The sequence below is a fragment of the Neltuma alba genome, unplaced genomic scaffold, assembly GCF_004799145.2.
Source record: "Neltuma alba isolate B1F8T4 unplaced genomic scaffold, ASM479914v2 tig00010294_pilon, whole genome shotgun sequence".
Classification (NCBI taxonomy): Eukaryota; Viridiplantae; Streptophyta; class Magnoliopsida; order Fabales; family Fabaceae; genus Neltuma; species Neltuma alba.
Window position 1 is genome coordinate 438980 of NW_021635212.1, and position 17392 is coordinate 456371.

The window sequence follows — 17392 nt, forward strand, 5'->3', positions numbered from 1 at the left end:
GATCATAACTACATTCACATCCATTGACTTGTCAAATAATATATTTGATGGAGAGATTCCACAAGTTATTGGTGAGCTACATTCACTAAAAGGTCTAAACCTCTCTCACAATACAATCACTAGTCCTATTCTTCAATCCTTTGCAAACTTGAGAAACCTAGAATCGTTGGATTTATCATCAAACATGCTTAAAGGTAAGATTCCTTTTGCACTAGCAAATCTCAACTTTCTTGAAGTTTTGAATTTTTCTTGGAATCAACTTGTTGAAGAAATACCATGAGATAAGCTATTTGATACATTTTCAAATGATTCCTATGAGGGAAATTTAGGATTATGTGGATTTCCATTGTCAAAAGCATGTAATCATCATGATGAAAGGAAATTACCACAACCAACCTCATCAAGTAATGACAAATTTGGATTTGATTGGAAACTAGTAGCTATGGGATATGCATGTGGGATGGTGTTTGAAATATTCACAGGTCAAGTTGTCTTCTTAACTGGGAAACCTAAAGGGCTTGTCAGAATATTTTAAGCTAGGCCTAAGAAACGAGCGAAAAAAAAAAACAAAGAAAAAAGCTCATCCAAATCAAAGAAGAATGAATTAGGCATAAAATGTCGCTTCCTGTGATATTGTGTGATCTTTTTATTTTTTTAATGTTTCCTGTATGGTTCTTATTTCATGTTTCATAAATATCTTGTTGGCAATTGGAATGTACTGTGTATTCCATTGTAATGTAAGTTATTGTTTTTCACTTTTGCATGAATTTCGAGTGATGATTTGCCCTCATTTGTATGCTATGTACCGTTTTATCATGTGAATAAAATTTTCCATGTATCAGCAACCTTTTCTTTTTCGGGTATTGAAATGTCATCGGCTTATGTTATTTCAAAATTAGTTATCAACCATTCAACCTTTCTTGTTTAATTAAGGATTTTAAAAAAAAACTTTTTAGTTTGTTTCTTTCTTTAATTTAAGTTCTATTATAGGATTTTGAGTTTTTATAAAATATGTGAAAATATCATGACTTTATGACCGATATATGATTGTTCAAAATAATGGTGCAAACAGGAATTCAAAACAGGCAAAATGATTTTATTTCAAATTTTAAACTCTTAACAATTCTTTTGGTGCAAAGTCTTTGGATTGAAAATATAACAATGCGTAGGTTCAAATTTCAAGAAACATATTCATTGGAAAGACTTTAATATTAACACTCATAATTCAATAGGGAGACTTAAAGCTTATACCAAAAAAAAAAAAGGAAGAAGAAGAAAGAAAGAAAATATCACAATGCAAAGAACAGGAATTAGTTTATTACTTAACAGTTAACATTCATCTAGGCTCATTAGGTAATAGGGTTGTTCACGAGACGGGATGGGACGGGATCGAACCAGGACAAGCTCATCCTGGTCTCGTCCCAATGAATAGGGACAGGATAGAAAACCAGTTCTATGTCTCGTCCTGTCCCATCCCGGTGTTGCCCCAGTCCTAGTAGGGACAGGACGGGACTAGGATGTTGCCTTTTGTTTTGTTTTGTTTTTTTAAAATATTTTTGTTTTGTGGTTGGATCTACTACAATACACTTTGATTGTTTTTCTCTTTCTATTTCTACTTCTTTGGGCTTAGCCTTTTTGAAAGCATCTTGTTGTTTCTTTTTTTATTTCTTTGGGCTTAGCTCTCTTAAAAAAAAGTCCAAATAAATAATAATCAGTAACAAAATAACTCTAAAATTCATTTTCACCACTCCAAAAATCATAAGCAACAATAAAAACTCTAAATAAATAATAACCATTCAACTACATATATCTTAAAAGCTACAAATATAAACATTTTGTATTACACATGCTTTAAATATTTTGTATTTTTAATTTTTAATAATTATAATATGATAAAAAAATTTTAAAAAAATCATACTTTCAGGATGCCCATCCCGAAAAATTTCAGAACTGATCCATCCCTTCCCAATATGGCTGAAACTGGGACGGGCGTATTTGAACACCCCTATTAACTAATTATCAGTAAATAAAAAACTGGTTCAGACCGGCCAGTTCAACTGGTAAACCAATGAATCGGTTAGTGGCCCGATTCGGTTTGGATACTAAATCGGGAGGGAGTTGAACCGGTAGAGAACCGGTCAAACCGGTGTGAATAGGTGAAAACCAGTAATAAACTGGTTTGAATGATTAGGCTATTATTAGTCCTATTTTTTCTCATACAACTCCTAATATATCAGTCCCTATAGATTTAAATGAATTTTAATGATAATTTAGGTATCAATGATTATTAATTTTAATTAATGATGAATTATAAAGATCAAAATTCTCAATGCTGTTATATTTTGTTATTGTTATAATCAAATTATTGTCATATTTTCTTATATTTTATTATTCGTAATTGTTAATGTTGTTATATTTTGTTATTTTTAATTAAATTATATTATTGTAATATGACCGGTTGGATCCCGAGTTGATCTCGATCCGACCAATTGATCTTTGAACCACTATTTCACCTGGTTTAGTGTCCGGTTCTTTTTTTTGTTCCTTCTCAATTATGGTCTATGGATAATATCTTCTCACTCCTCAAAACCTTGGGCCTGAAACAGCGGTGAAAGCAGATAGGCCCATCAACTATATCGGTGACCCCCTTTTTCTTAAGTCCATAAATTCCCTTCCTTGAAAGTAGAAAAATTACAAATAGAAAACAGTTACAACATAAGTATTAATTTTGACAACAATTGAATGAATTGATAAGTAATTGACAACAATTTTTATAAAAGGGTCATTATATGAAAATTTTCAATTCTAAAATTTCTTTACAATTTTTCCTATTGTAAATATGAAGTAGAAAAGAGGAAAAAAAAAGAGAGGTATAATTAGTTCTCAAATCCAGCAATTTATCCCCAAAAAAATTTTCAAGTATGCATTTATATATAAATATATCTACGTTCATTCATATATTTCTTTCTCACTTTTCTCCCAATTTTCAAGTCATTCAAAAATTTCCACCAAATTAGTTCAAACAATCAAACGGTCAGACGGTTTTTTTTTATTTACAAATCAATGTGCATAATTAAACAGAGGATCTTTGTAAAGAAATCATTCAACGAGCCTTTATGCAATGGCCTGGTGAATATCTTTTGAAAATTCATACTACTTTCCATTATTAATATAAGAAACAATTAACTAATTTAGAGAGATTAATAAAATTCTTAAATCACTTAATTACATCATATGTTGTATGATTTCGCTATAACACTTATGTGTATCATTAGACTATATATTAATTTATAAGTAAGGCAAATTAATTTGAAGAAAATCAATAAATATAAATATTTTAAAGTAGTTTAATAACTTTTTAATTTTCTTAAATTAGTTAATTAGATCTTATATTAATAACTGAACGTAGTATATACTTAGACTATGAGGTGTTAATACCAACAAGTTGTTGGTTGAGATGGTAAGCAGTCTCACCTCGTAAGGAGAAGAACACAAGTTCAAATTCCGGAAATTACACTTATTGGGAGGGCATACATGGAGTTTTGTATTGTTTTCTTGTCAATAGGGGTGTTCATGAGACCCAATTGCCCAGTATGCCCAGCCAATCCCGCCAAAAAAATGCCCTGCCTGGCCCAAAAGATGCATCCCTAAAAAAAAGGGCATTTTCGTGTTGGGCTATTCACGGGCAGAGCTGAGCCTTGGGTACAGCATGTTGCCCTGCCCATTTGGCCTTGCTCTAAATATATATAATTATTCATATTATAATATATATTAACATACTATATTTTATTATATTTCAATAACCAAAAGGAACATTACTCCTTTATATTATTAGACTTTACGTTTTTAAAGTTCTAATTTTTTTTAAAAAAATATACCACCTTTTTTAACTTTTTAAAATTATCTTGTTGTGTAGTATAATTGTCTTTTAACTTTTACATGTTGATATTACTTCATATATCATGAAATGATACTAATTATACCCATTTGAATGTAATATATAGATCTTTATAAATTATATTAAACTATAAGTTAATAATATAATTGAACATGTTAATATAGCTTGTATTTTTTTTTAAATGTTTTGTTATTTTCTCAACTTTGTGGAGGTTGATACAAATCATTTGAACTTTAAGACTTTAATTACAATTTTTTATTGTCTTATTTTTAATAAATTATGAATATTGTTAAATTCTTAAAGCATGGATATCTGTTAAGATATACGGCAACTTCATAACTCAAGTTGTAAATTTGGGCAAGAAAAGCGCATCATTCCGAGCCCACAAATAGCCCACCCCAAAATAGCTTGAGCTTCTACTGGGTAGGGCCAAGCATCAAATGCAGCTCGCTCATCCTTCGGGCTGGGTATCGAGCAGAGGTACTATCCTACCTTGCCCCATCTATGCACACCCCTACTTGTCACATTCATAATGCAATATCTCTAAGTGAGAATTAGAACTTTTCTAAAGCATAATAGGGCTTTCACATCATATTTTCACAATAAGGGCTGAGTCTTTCTTTATAATGTTTGTTTTATTTCTAATTTTTGTAAAGTTTGTATGAGAGGATGCAAAGAATTGTCGAAAAAATAACAGCAAGAGACTCTTTGAATATTCTTGCCAATGATAAAGGCAAGAGTTAACTGGAAAATTTGTTTTGGTTTTAAATTTATAGCTCAAAACAGTTTGTCTTTGAAATTTGTAAATTTTTCTCAAATTATCCCTATTTTAATTAATTATATACATTAAAGAGAGTTTTCATTTGCGAGGTAATAATTAAAACGTGAAACAACGTTAGTTACAAAAATAATTAATTTTTAAATCTTAATTTAAAATATATAATTGGCATGTGGCCAAATACACACTATCACACTGGAAACCAGCCCCCAGTGCATAGGATAGATTATTGTAGAAATACATATCACTTCTCGTGACTATATATATATATATATTCTCTACGCTTCGGACCATTCAATTTCAGGCTCGTCCTTGCCGTTTTCGTCCACACCCAAAGCCTTCCAAACTGCTTTGGAAGCATCGACGACATTATTACGGCATGGACGCTGGAAATCGTGCTCTTCATCACAGCCTTGTGTGGAGTCACACTCATCCACCACCGTCGCCTTCACCTCCTTTCCGTTGCCGGAGATAATGATGCTCTTGTGGCACCTATTATTGTCGTCGGACCCGAACCATCCTGTTGAAAGTGCCACCACCGCTTCGTCGTCGGAGTGATACATGTTGTCGCATTTTGATGGCCCTCCGCCGTCTCCGCCTTCCTGAAAGCTGTTCAGAGTTAGGATGGCCTTTGTCTGCTCAGTCACCGGCGGCGAACACTGGAAGATGGAATAGCTCTCGCCTTCTGCACAGCACTTTGAGTTGTCGTCTTCGTTGCATTTCCCAGGTGGGGGGTTCTTCCCTGGCAACTTGCCACTCTCTTTGCAGTCATCACCACCTTCAGCAGCAATCAAGCAGCAGCCTATTACAACAATGGAGAACAGGATTGGAACAAGACTTGAGAGCCTTGAAATGCCAAGTTTCATCTTCATCTTCTCCTTCGATCTCCTTCACACTGTTCCCACTTAATCGTGTGTGTGATTCCTTCGTTCCATGTGTCTGTCTATAACTTAGTTATTTATAATAAATAAGTACTACTCCTCCGATTCTAAATATAAGACTCCTTTCATGATGTAAATTACACTATAAAAAGGGTTTTATATTTAGGACTGAAAGAGTACTATTTAATAGAAACCTTTTAACATGTACAGTTATAATATAATAGGGATTACTATGAGGTGAAAATTATGAATTTTGGAGACAAAATAAGTTAATAAGTTATATTTAAGGGGGAATTTCACTGTAGGACCGCAGAAGACAATTAATATTAAAGAGCCTCCAAAACTTTCTGAAACCTCACTGCAGAACCAAGGGATCAATCTGATATTAATTTTTAGAGTGAGATTACAATAATACCCCTCCCTTTTTATTTTATTAAAAAATAAATATTTACCGGAGTTACTGTTCCGGCTACCGGAGGTCGGAGGTCCGGCCACCGGCGCTTAGGTGGCCGCCGTTGGGGTCCGGTCACCGGTGGCCGAAACAGTAACTTCGGCAGGACCTCCGGTAGCCGGAGTTTTTTTGTTTAAAACAAAGTGGCCAAGGGAGGGTTTGAACCCAGGACCCCTTGGCACACCAAAAGGCTTGAAACCAAGGAACAAAAAACCGGACCAGACACTAAACCGGTTGAGGTAGTGGTTCAAGGGTCAATGGGTCAGATCGGGGTCAAACCGGGATCAAACCGGTCACATTAAAATGATAAAATTTAATTAAAAATAACAAAGTATAGCAATATTAATAATCACTAATAACAAAATGTAAGGAAATACAACAATAATTTGATTGTAATTAAAACAAAATACAATAACATTAAGGATTTTGATCTTTATGATTTCTTAATAACTAAAATTAATAATTATTAATACCAAAATTATTATTAAAATTCATTTAAATATATAGTGATTGAAATATTAGGAGTTGAATAAGAAAAAATAAGATAAATAGCAAAATATCATTCAAACCGGTTCATTACCGGTTTATACCGGTTTTTGCCGGTTTGCACCGGTTTATCCCGGTTTGACCGGGTTGATGCTGGTTCATTTTATGACCGGTTCATTGCTTTAACCGGACCGGACCACTGGCCGGTTCACCGGTTGAACCGGCCGGTTCGGTCCGGTTTTTTTTCACTACTTGAAACCACCAAGCCAAGCAACCCATTCAATCATAAAATGCAAATAAAACTATATATAACAAAATAAACGCAACAGTCCAAATGTAAGTGAACAAGTGAAATTAGACGATTTATAAGTGGAATTCAAAAATTTGCAACAAAAATTAGGCAATTTACAAATAACATAATAGAAGTCATAACCCAAAATGCAAGTATTTAAGTGCAAATGAGCAAGTAAAATTTGAAGATTTACAATAAAAGTTTATGGATTTACAACCCAAATTTGGGAAACACAAGAGAATTCACAACCCAAAATGTAAGTGTTTGAGTGTAAGTGAACAAGTGAAATTAGACGATTTATAAGTGTAATTCAGCAATTTACAACAAAAATTAGACAATTTACAAATAACATAATAGAAGTCATAACCCAAATGCAAGTGTTTAAGTGCAAATGAGCAAGTAAAATTTGAAGATTTACAACAAAAGTTTATCGATTTGCAAGTGAAATTCGACAATTTCACTTGTTCATTTGCACTTAAACACTTGCATTTGGAGTTATGACTTCTATTATGTTATTTGTAAATTACCTAATTTTTGTTGTAAATTGCTGAATTCTACTTATAAATCGTCTAATTTTACTTATTCACTTACACTCAAACACTTACATTTTAGGTTGTGAATTCTCTTATGTTTACCAAATTTGGGTTGTAAATCCATAAAATTTTATTGTAAATCTTCAAATTTCACTTGCTCATTTGCACTTAAACACTTGCATTTGGGGTTATGACTTCTATTATGTTATTTGTAAATTGTCTAATTTTTGTTGTAAATTACTGAATTACACTTGTAAATGGTCTAATTTCACTTGTTCACTTACATTCAAACACTTACATTTTGGGTTGTGAATTCTCTTGTGTTTCCCAAATTTGGGTTGTAAATCCATAAACTTTTATTGTAAATCTTCAAATTTCACTTGCTCATTTGCACTTAAACACTTGCATTTGGGGTTATGACTTCTATTATGTTATTTGTAAATTGTCTAATTTTTGTTGTAAATTGCTGAATTACACTTGTAAATCGTCTAATTTCACTTGTTCACTTACACTCAAACACTTACATTTTGAGTTGTGAATTCTCTTGTGTTTGCCAAATTTGGGTTGTAAATCCATAAACTTTTATTGTAAATCTTCAAATTTTACTTGCTCATTTGCACTTAAATACTTGCATTTTGGGTTATGACTTCTATTATGTTATTTGTAAATTGCCTAATTTTTGTTGCAAATTTCTGAATTCCACTTGTAAATCGTCTAATTTCACTTGTTCACTTACATTTGGATTGTTGCGTTTATTTTGTTATATATAGTTTTATTTGCATTTTATGATTGAATGGGTTGCTTGGTTTGGTGATTTCAAGCCTTTTGGTGTGCCAAGGGGTCCTGGGTTCAAACCCTTCCTTACTCACTTTGTTTTAAACAAAAAAACTCCGGCTACTGGAGGTCCCGCCGGAGTTACTGTTCCGGCCACCGGTGACCGGACCCCGACGGTGGCCACCTAAGCACCGGTGGCCGGACCTCTGACCTCCGGTGGCCGGAACAGTAACTCCGGTAAATATTTATTTTTTAATAAAATGAAAAGGGAGGGGTATTATTGTAATCTCACTCTAAAAATTAATATCAGATTGGCCCCTTGGTCCTGCAGTGAGGTTTCAGAAAGTTTTGGGAGCTCTTTGATATTAATTGTCTTCTGCGGTCCTACAGTGAAATTCCCCCTATATTTAAAACTAAAAAGAATCTATTATATAATTTTTTATATTAAGAACCCGAAGATAGATATTGTAAGTTATGTTTAAAGGGAGGAGAAAAGTCTCGCATTCACTTGTCACCATAGCGTGCTGGACGCTTCCACCATGGAGGACCATTTTCTCATTTCCAAACCTTTTAGCGCGTCATTCAATTAATAGCCAAAAAAAAAATTGTTTTAATCCCCCCAATTTAATATCCATTTATTTCTTAAGAAAACTTTAAAAAAAACCTTTTTTATGTAGTCAAAATATTAGCTTTATAACTCGAGTTCAGAGATGACAACACAGAAGAAAAAAGAGTAAAATTTATTAAGTTTGTGCTTGATGAAAGATGATATTGCGATGGTTGTGAAGTAATGTATTAATGAAAAGCAAATGTGTTTTCTATCCAAATTTATAAATTTTAAAATTCCTTATTGATTTTTAAACAAATTAGATACATTATTTGCATAATTTAATATATTTTCGCTCTTTAATATACAAGTTAGTGGGGTGAATTTGGTTATAAATATAAGATTTTAATTTATTTTATCTTTCAAATTTATAATTTATTCTCCAAGATATCTCATATTGATTACATTTATTAAGGATGTTTCCATCTAACACTGTTTGGTATGGGGTTTTTGAAGGGGAAGGGAGGGAAGACGCTTCCCTCTCCTTATTTGGCTAGTGCAATTTTTTAGAAAGAGAGAGGTGTTGCTCCCTTTCTCTTGTTTGGTTAAGATATTTTTTAAAGAGGGGAAGGGTTCTTTTCCCCTTCTCTTCCCTCTTAGCTTCCCCTCCAAAAGTGGGGTTTTTTGGAGGGGAGATGAGAGATAATATTTTAATTCCTCATATACCTTTTTGATTTGTTAACCCCCCAATCAATTATAAATATTTCTACATAAGAGAGTTTTCTTGAACATCTAACAAGAAGTTGTTGAGATAATTGTCTCGAAAATTAGTGAGCATTTGTGAACTTTTTTTCCCCCCTCTTCTTCTAATTCCAAGAGGCCGTCAGTATTTTCTTTCACCTTCAAGGTCTTTTATTTGATTGAAATCTATCACTCTTAACTTTTTATCTTGATATCCTATAAGTGTATGACTGTTTCTTGTAAGTCAAAATTGGTGAGTTGCATTATATATATAGTTATATCTTAATAAAATAAAAAAGTGAGAAAATTCATTTAAATTTTATGAGGTTAAAATAGTTAATTTTTTATCAAAACAAAATAAGATATCATTAAAATTGCTCTGTCCCCTCCCCTCCAATAAATCCAAATAAGAGATCATTAAAATATCTTCCCTCCCTTCCTTCTCCCTCCTCTCCCATTTGTAGCTACCCTCTCCTTTCCTCTCTTTCCCTTCTCTCCGTTGAGCCAAACACAAGTAAGCATAATTAAAAAGAATATGTTAAAAAAATTAACTGATATTTATTACAAATAACTAACTTTAAAATCAAAGAATGTAAATATATTGAGGCACGTAAATATCAATTTATGAACTTCTGAGTCAGGGTCTGTAAAGTCTTCAAATTTTGTCGGCTTCGACATCTTCCAACGGCATCTTAGAAATTTGCAACTATGATGTGCATGTAAATAGAAATGACAATGGCATGTAAACATTATTAGTTGATACACATGTCCTTTGAAAAAATTAAAGGGAAAATTCCAGAAAAGTCCCTCGAATATATAAAATCCCAGATTGGGTCCTGAAATTTCCAAAATGACAGAAAGGATCAGTGACCCAATCTATCATTTGTGAAATTAAGACCAATTGACAATTTTGCCCCTGACTAAGTGAGTAGTTATTCTCTACACAAATCTAGGTAACGCTTACAATGTTTTAATGATTACAAGATTAGTTGTAGTTAATAATTACAAGATTAGTTGTAGTTAATAATAAGGTGCCTGACTATCAAAAAGTGAGTAGTTATTCTCTACACGAATCTAGGTAATACTTACATTGTTCTAGTGATTACAAAATTAGTTGTAATTAATAACAAGACACCTGAATATGAAAAAACGAGTAGTTATTTGCTACATGAATCTAGATAATGCTTAAACCCTTATAGTGATTTCTTAAATTATTGTAGTGAATGAATACAAATGAGGGCAAAATTGTTAATTTCTCTTGATTTGCCAAATGACAGATTGGGTCACTGACCCTTTCTGTCATTTTGAAAATTTCAGGACCCAATCTGAGATTTTAAATATTCGAGGGACCTTTTCTGGAATTTTCCCAAAATTAAATTATTTCTCGATAATAATTTCTCTAAATTAAGTTTTTTGACCTCCCTTTACTTCTCTTAAAACATAATTTTTCATCTTCCGCATCTTGTAGAATACATTGCTATATGTACATAACTAAAATGTAACGGTGTATATAGCTATTCGATAAATTTTAGTAGGAGAAGGTGTTTAAAAGGGCCTGTATGAAGATTTTATCAGCAAAATACATCCAATCTATCATCTGTTATGTATAAAATTCGTTAAAATTGATGTGAGGGTTTTCAAAGTTCAGAACTCTGTCACATGAGATGACGTGGCTCAACCCAACATATTGAAGAGGAATTTGTGTCTTTAGGAGTCAACTCAAATAAGTCAAGAACATAATTTAACATCTTATTTTTTAAAAATTTATTTGGGTCTGAATTTTCTTTGATTCACCGCATGACAAGGAGGCCCTGTTCGTTGGTTACGCTTATGGAAAAATAACACGTAAATGAAAACTGTGTAGGGTGTTTATTATATTGATATAATCATATTATTCCCCAGTTCTCATTGTTTTAAATGTTTTTTATATAAATATGGCATAAACATTAAATTAGATCAATTAACAAAAGGGATTACGGAAACACAATATTATTGCTATCGAAGGTGAATCTGTAGAATTCACAAAGAGAATTCATGCTAAACCATCCTATTCTCGAAGTGAATTTACTTCAATGAAAAATCAGAACAACATGGGATGGACTAAAATTCATAATAGCATTTTCATTTTTAAAAAATCGTAGTTGTCGAATAAAACTCGCCTATGGCACGACATGAAATGGATTAACCAAAAGGGGAAGGGAGAGATGTTACCCGTTTGATCTGCTTTGACCTTTCTCTCCGAAATTCCTTTGTGGGAACCGGGAAAGCCAAAAAGGAGGTTTGTTTGGTTGGCAGTGACCGAGAGGATTTTGCTACTCCCTCCGTCACTTCCTCCTTCCGTCTGAAACGAAAGATCTGGTAAAGGTGCGTCAACACTGGACTGAGAAACGGGCCGGCCTTTAACGGGCCGCAGGAGCCATTTTACAAAACTCAGCCTTTACGTAGGAGTGTGAGGCCGCACGAAATTTTAGGCCAGTTTACAAAATTTCATTTTTGAAATACTAAAGAATAGCAACATCATTGATATGATCTTCATTGCTAGAGATAATACTCATCAGTCCTTAATATAAAAACATATTTAGCTAATTTAATTAGATTAAAAAAATTAGATAAGTTAGTTAATTATAAGAAATATAATATGCTTTTCTTAAAATACCATAATCATCTTTCTTGATATCCTCTCTCCTCTTTCACGTGATTATGGTTGAGGGAATATTGCTAGTAATAATTTAAAAAAATTGATAAATAAGAAACATAGTTCCGATATTTAGGACCAAAATCAACTTAATAATTAGGTCCTATACTAAGGACCAGAGGAATAACACATAAAATATAAATCAAATCATTATTTGAAATTTAAATTAGATACTTTTTTAATTTCAATCATAAATACTAGCAATTTAAAGTGGCAAATTGAGGTCTAAACAACTAAAAATAAAGAAAATCAAATTATTATATTGAATTTTAATAGAAAAATATCCATTATCATATAAATATATTGATATCTTCACATCAGGTTAGATCATGTCATTTATAAAGGACTAAGATAATTTTTAAAAAAAATACTAACTAAATAAAAAATAAACAAATCTGATTATCAGAATGATTTAAAAATATAAAATAATTTTTTTAAAAAAAAAAAAGGTCCACAGTCCTAAATAGGTTAGCCCTTGGCCCTATAGTCGTGAAGATGGAGCCACTGAGACTAATATCTGAGAAGTCGGATATATATATTATTAAGTAAATGTCTTGCCAAACTATGTATTTTGAAGCAGTCCCGAAGTTGTGGAGGATAATTTAGGGTATGTTTGGATCGCAGTTTAGAACTGTAGTTGTGCCTTGAAATCTGTGAAATTGAAATTACAAACTGAGTTGGACAAAAACTGTTGTTTGCCTATGTTAACTTTCTAACCAACTTCTGGCTTTCAATCTCAGTTGGACTCAACGGAGAAAAATCTAACTTTTCAAACTGCAGTTTCAAACAGTGATTATTAAAAATGAGCATCCTAGATTAACCCTCACATTTTTTCCGTCTACCTCATCTCCTTCGTTAGCATAATAAGCTTTTATTCAGACCAAATGAATTTTAATTTATATTTATGTTTGTCCATTATGTATATTTAATTAATCATCTACAATGTGTTTTCAAATTTTTCTTTGTAAGAAATATTTTTATTTTATAATTTCACAAATAAACTATTTATATTTGATCATAGTAATTTTAGTATTTTTTAAACTATTATTACATTAAAAACATAAAATTTCAAACACTGCTATTTAATAAAATCCATACCCTTTTCAGTCATTTTACAACTAAACTAATTTTTCTATTAATCATCCAAACAACTTTCAACTTTTTCAATTGACTTTTTTAAAAACACCTATCCAAATATACCCTAACTGACTTTTACTCTAACTTCAATTATAAAAGTCAGTTGAACTAGAAGTCAGTTTTGCCCAACGCCAATCCAAACATATCCTTAATCAATCAATTTTATCCCCATGAAATTGACTTAAGATATGCTTAAACCACATCACAAAACTGAAAAAATTGTAATAATAAGAGAACTTAATTGAGAAACATCCTAACCATAAAGATCAAACATAAGAACAAAATACTACCTCCGATCCTAATTATAAGATATCGTTTGTAAATTATAAATAAGGTTTTATAATTAATATCGAAAAAAGAATAAATATATATTTGAAGGATTCCTCTTTATAGCAACCAAAAACGCCCCTGTAGGCCAGAAATATCATTCAAATGGGGCTCCTTAATTAAAAATTAACACACACACACACGCATAAGCTCATGTGGTACATCATCAAAGGGCTACTCCGCAAGTTCTCAAGCAACATTGAGTTTCTAATTAATACAAAAGTATATAATAGTAGGAGGAATTACGATGAGGTTTTAAGAAAAGAAAATAATTGTTAATAAATCCCAATGACAAGTGACCAACATGAATATATTATCATTTTCTATTCTGAAACTTATCATTAAATTCTTTTCAGTTGCTAATGTAAATCCTTTTTGAAACTTGATTGTAATTCTCTCATAATATTGATTTTCAACATAGCCTACAATATACTCAAGCAATAATGATGGAGTTTATGTTGAAGTGGTCACTAACAAAACTCAAACACCCACTTTGAGGACAACTAATTTGAAATATTAGCTGGGAATTTATATATAAAAAGTGTATAAAAGTTTCATTAAAATAGAAAGTAATCCTTTAGTTTATGAAGTTCGTGTGATAGATTAAGTATGATATTTCAGTATTAGTAAAAGATAATGTATTAATTAAAACTAAAGGTGTCATCTACGCCAAATCTATAAATTTAGAGAAATTCCTCATTGATTTTAAAAAATTAAAAGCATTATTTGTATATGTGTTTTTAAAAACATATACTCCCTCAGTTCTTAATATAGGACCAAATTGTTGAGTTGGTTTTAGTTCTAAATATAAGACCTATTTCTCATATTTATTAATTTTTTCTAAATTACCTCTATAGATACTCTTAATCATAATCAAGTGGAGAGGGGGTATTAAAAAATGATTATGGTGTCTTAGAAAAAACGTGTCACATTTCTTATAATTAACTAACTTACCTAACCTTCTTAATCTAATCAAATTAGTTAAATGAGTCTTATATTAAAAATCAGAGGAGCATATAGATATAAAGAGAGAGAGACTAAATTAGGGTATCAATTTATGAACATAATCTAGTTTTATTGATTTTAGGGGAAAAAAAAAACAGAAAGACAATTCAAAGTCGGTGCTGCCACTTTTTGACCCAAAAAAAAAGTCGGTGCTGCCACAATCAGTTTGATTGATAAATGAATGGAATCTTAGAAATTAAATTTTGGTTTTGGGTTTGAAAAGTGTTCAAATTTTGGTGGCTTCAACAGTTTACAATGACCGTCAACGCTAATTAAGTAAACTTTGGTTGATTTACATGAACTTCAAAGAATTTTTGCTTCGCTGGTCCAAAAAAAAGAAAAGAAAATTTTTTATTTCTCAAGAATTTCTTTAAATTTATGTTTTGAGTAGTACTCAATAAGATAATTTAATATTTCATTAATTTATTATCAACTTATTTGGCTGTGAGTTTTCTCTAATTCATTTTCATTTCAATCACATCACAAAGGCCAGTCTTCTGCCCCATTTGGTCCGTTTTTGGAAAAATAATAATGTAATAGAAAACATGATAAGGTATTCACCAAAAAAAAAAGAAAAGAAAACATTGTATGCCCCGTTTGATGTATTGGAATTGAGGGTGGCGAAGTGGAAGTGGAATCATAAAATTGACATGTTTGGTGCAATGGAACCCACTTCTTCATGGAACTCACTTCCATCAAATTGATGGAATCGGGTTCCATGACTTGTCCCAAGGAACTGGTTTGAGTTCCCAGGAAGTGAGATTTTCTCACGGTTATACCCTCAGTTTTTTTAATCTATTAACAGGTTTGCCCCTCATATTATGACCCTTTTTTCTTCCCTTTCAAAAACCTCTAGTGACGGCACTCCCATTCAGCTCCACCTGCAATGACAGCGGCGACGACGGAGGACGACGGGGGGCAGCGAGGACACGATCTACAATCTTCATCGCCTTTCTCTACGATCCTAACCTCCATCTCCCTCAACTTCGTTGCCCAATCTCCTCATCTTGCTCTGTTGCACCCTCCCTCAATCTCCATCATCTTCTTCTTCGTCGACTTCAGATCGGAGAGTAGGAGGTCCCATCTTCTTCCTCTGCAGCTTTCTCCCTCTTTTTCTCTGTCGACTTCAGATCTAAGAGCAGGAGGGGAGACGTCGTGATTCATAGACTGAGAGGCAGGCGTGGCGGCGTCATATCTGAGAAGCATCGGTGTCATCGTCCTCATCTCCCTTCCTTTCCCTCACACAGCTTTTGATTTTCCTGATTCATAGACGTTGCAATATCTCTTTTTTCTCAATCTCTTTCTTTTCTTTTTTTTGCCCTTTTGTGTTGATGGCTGATATTTGTATTTGGATTTGATTTATATATTGCTTGGATTGATAATTGAGTTTGGATTAATTGTTTAATGGTTGATGAACTATCACCAGCAGTGGACGATTTCTTTCCAGCGAACGCCAATGGTCATGCGCGAGTGGATGGTCGGGACTATGGGAGTGGATTTTTTTTTCCTATTGAGGGTATTTTAGTATTTTTATAATATAAATATATATATATTTTACTTAAAAATTATATCCCACTTTCACCCTCATACCATACACGTTTTAGAACCTACTTCCATTTCTAGTTCTACTCCTTCTTCTACTTCAATTTCCACTTCCACTTCTATCAAAAGCTCTTCCATTGTACCAAACGGGATAGTAGGGTTATTATACTAACCAATATATATAATATCATTATTTTCCAGTTCTCAATAAATTGTCATTGTTTTAAATTTTTTTTAATAAAAACGGGCATGAACATTAAATTTTATCAAATAAATTTAATTAATACATTATCAAATAAACTTTCATATTCTATACTTTGTTGCGTGTGTATTATTTATGGGTTAATGTGCAAATTTATCCTAATATTTTAAGATCATAACAATATTATTCCCATACCGTTAAAAATATTAACGATCAAAGCTATCATTTTAATAAATAATATTAATTTTTTAATGATAAAGAGCAATATTGTTACAATTTCAAATATTCAAAATAAATTTGCACTCAAAATTAATAAAAAAATTTCAGGACAAATTTACACTTTCACCGTTAATTATTTTGTATTGTGCATTTGTATGATATATTCAAAAGGAATAGAAAAGTCTTTATTTATGGTGGGTATAGTTCATTACAAGAAACTCGTGTGTTTGACGGTTTGAGGTAGCATTTAAATTAGACTAATTCAATAGCACGCTTGTTGCGATAAAAATAAATGTATTAGTTCGTCATTAAAAAATTAGTTTATTTCCATTTGATGTTGGTTATCTCATTTTCTTTCTCATATTATAATAATATATAAATTATTAGATTTTGAAGAGATTTTAAAAAAAAGTTGAAAAAGCATTATGTGCCCCACTTCACCAAACCTTATTCTTGTTAGTCTTCTCATAAGCGTACCATACGTTTTTGTCGGTCCAAAATTTTTCTGTAACAGCTGGACAAAAAAATGACAACACTATCGTAATTTTGACTTTGACTGAAACAAACAATCTTGTCAATTCAAATGAGTAAAGAAGATAATTTAATATTTTTTATTTGTTAACAATTTACTTGGCTTAGCTTTCTTTGATTCATTTTCGTTCCAATCACCTCACAAAAGACAAGTCTTCTGTACTTCTACCCTGTTTGGTACGCTTATGAAAATATAATCCGTCATTGAAAACTTTTTGGAAAAACTACACTAAAATCTCACTTGAGAGAATTAAATATAAAAAAATCTCTTAACATTATTAAATTAATATGAAATTTCAATAAAACTTATTGCAAGAAATTCTACTTGTTTAAATCTTTTTTTTAAGTATGCA

The 17392-nt window shown here is 31.8% G+C and overlaps 1 protein-coding gene across 1 annotated transcript; it reads right to left on the reverse strand.

Moving 5' to 3' along the window:
• Nucleotides 1-4954: 4954 nt before the first annotated feature.
• On the reverse strand, nucleotides 4955-5592 carry LOC114755623 (putative ripening-related protein 1). Its single transcript, XM_028944501.1, has one exon. It carries the CDS (start codon nucleotides 5546-5548, stop codon nucleotides 4955-4957), a length of 594 nt encoding a protein of 197 aa, XP_028800334.1. The 5' UTR covers nucleotides 5549-5592.
• Between the last annotated feature and the right edge of the window lie 11800 nt (nucleotides 5593-17392).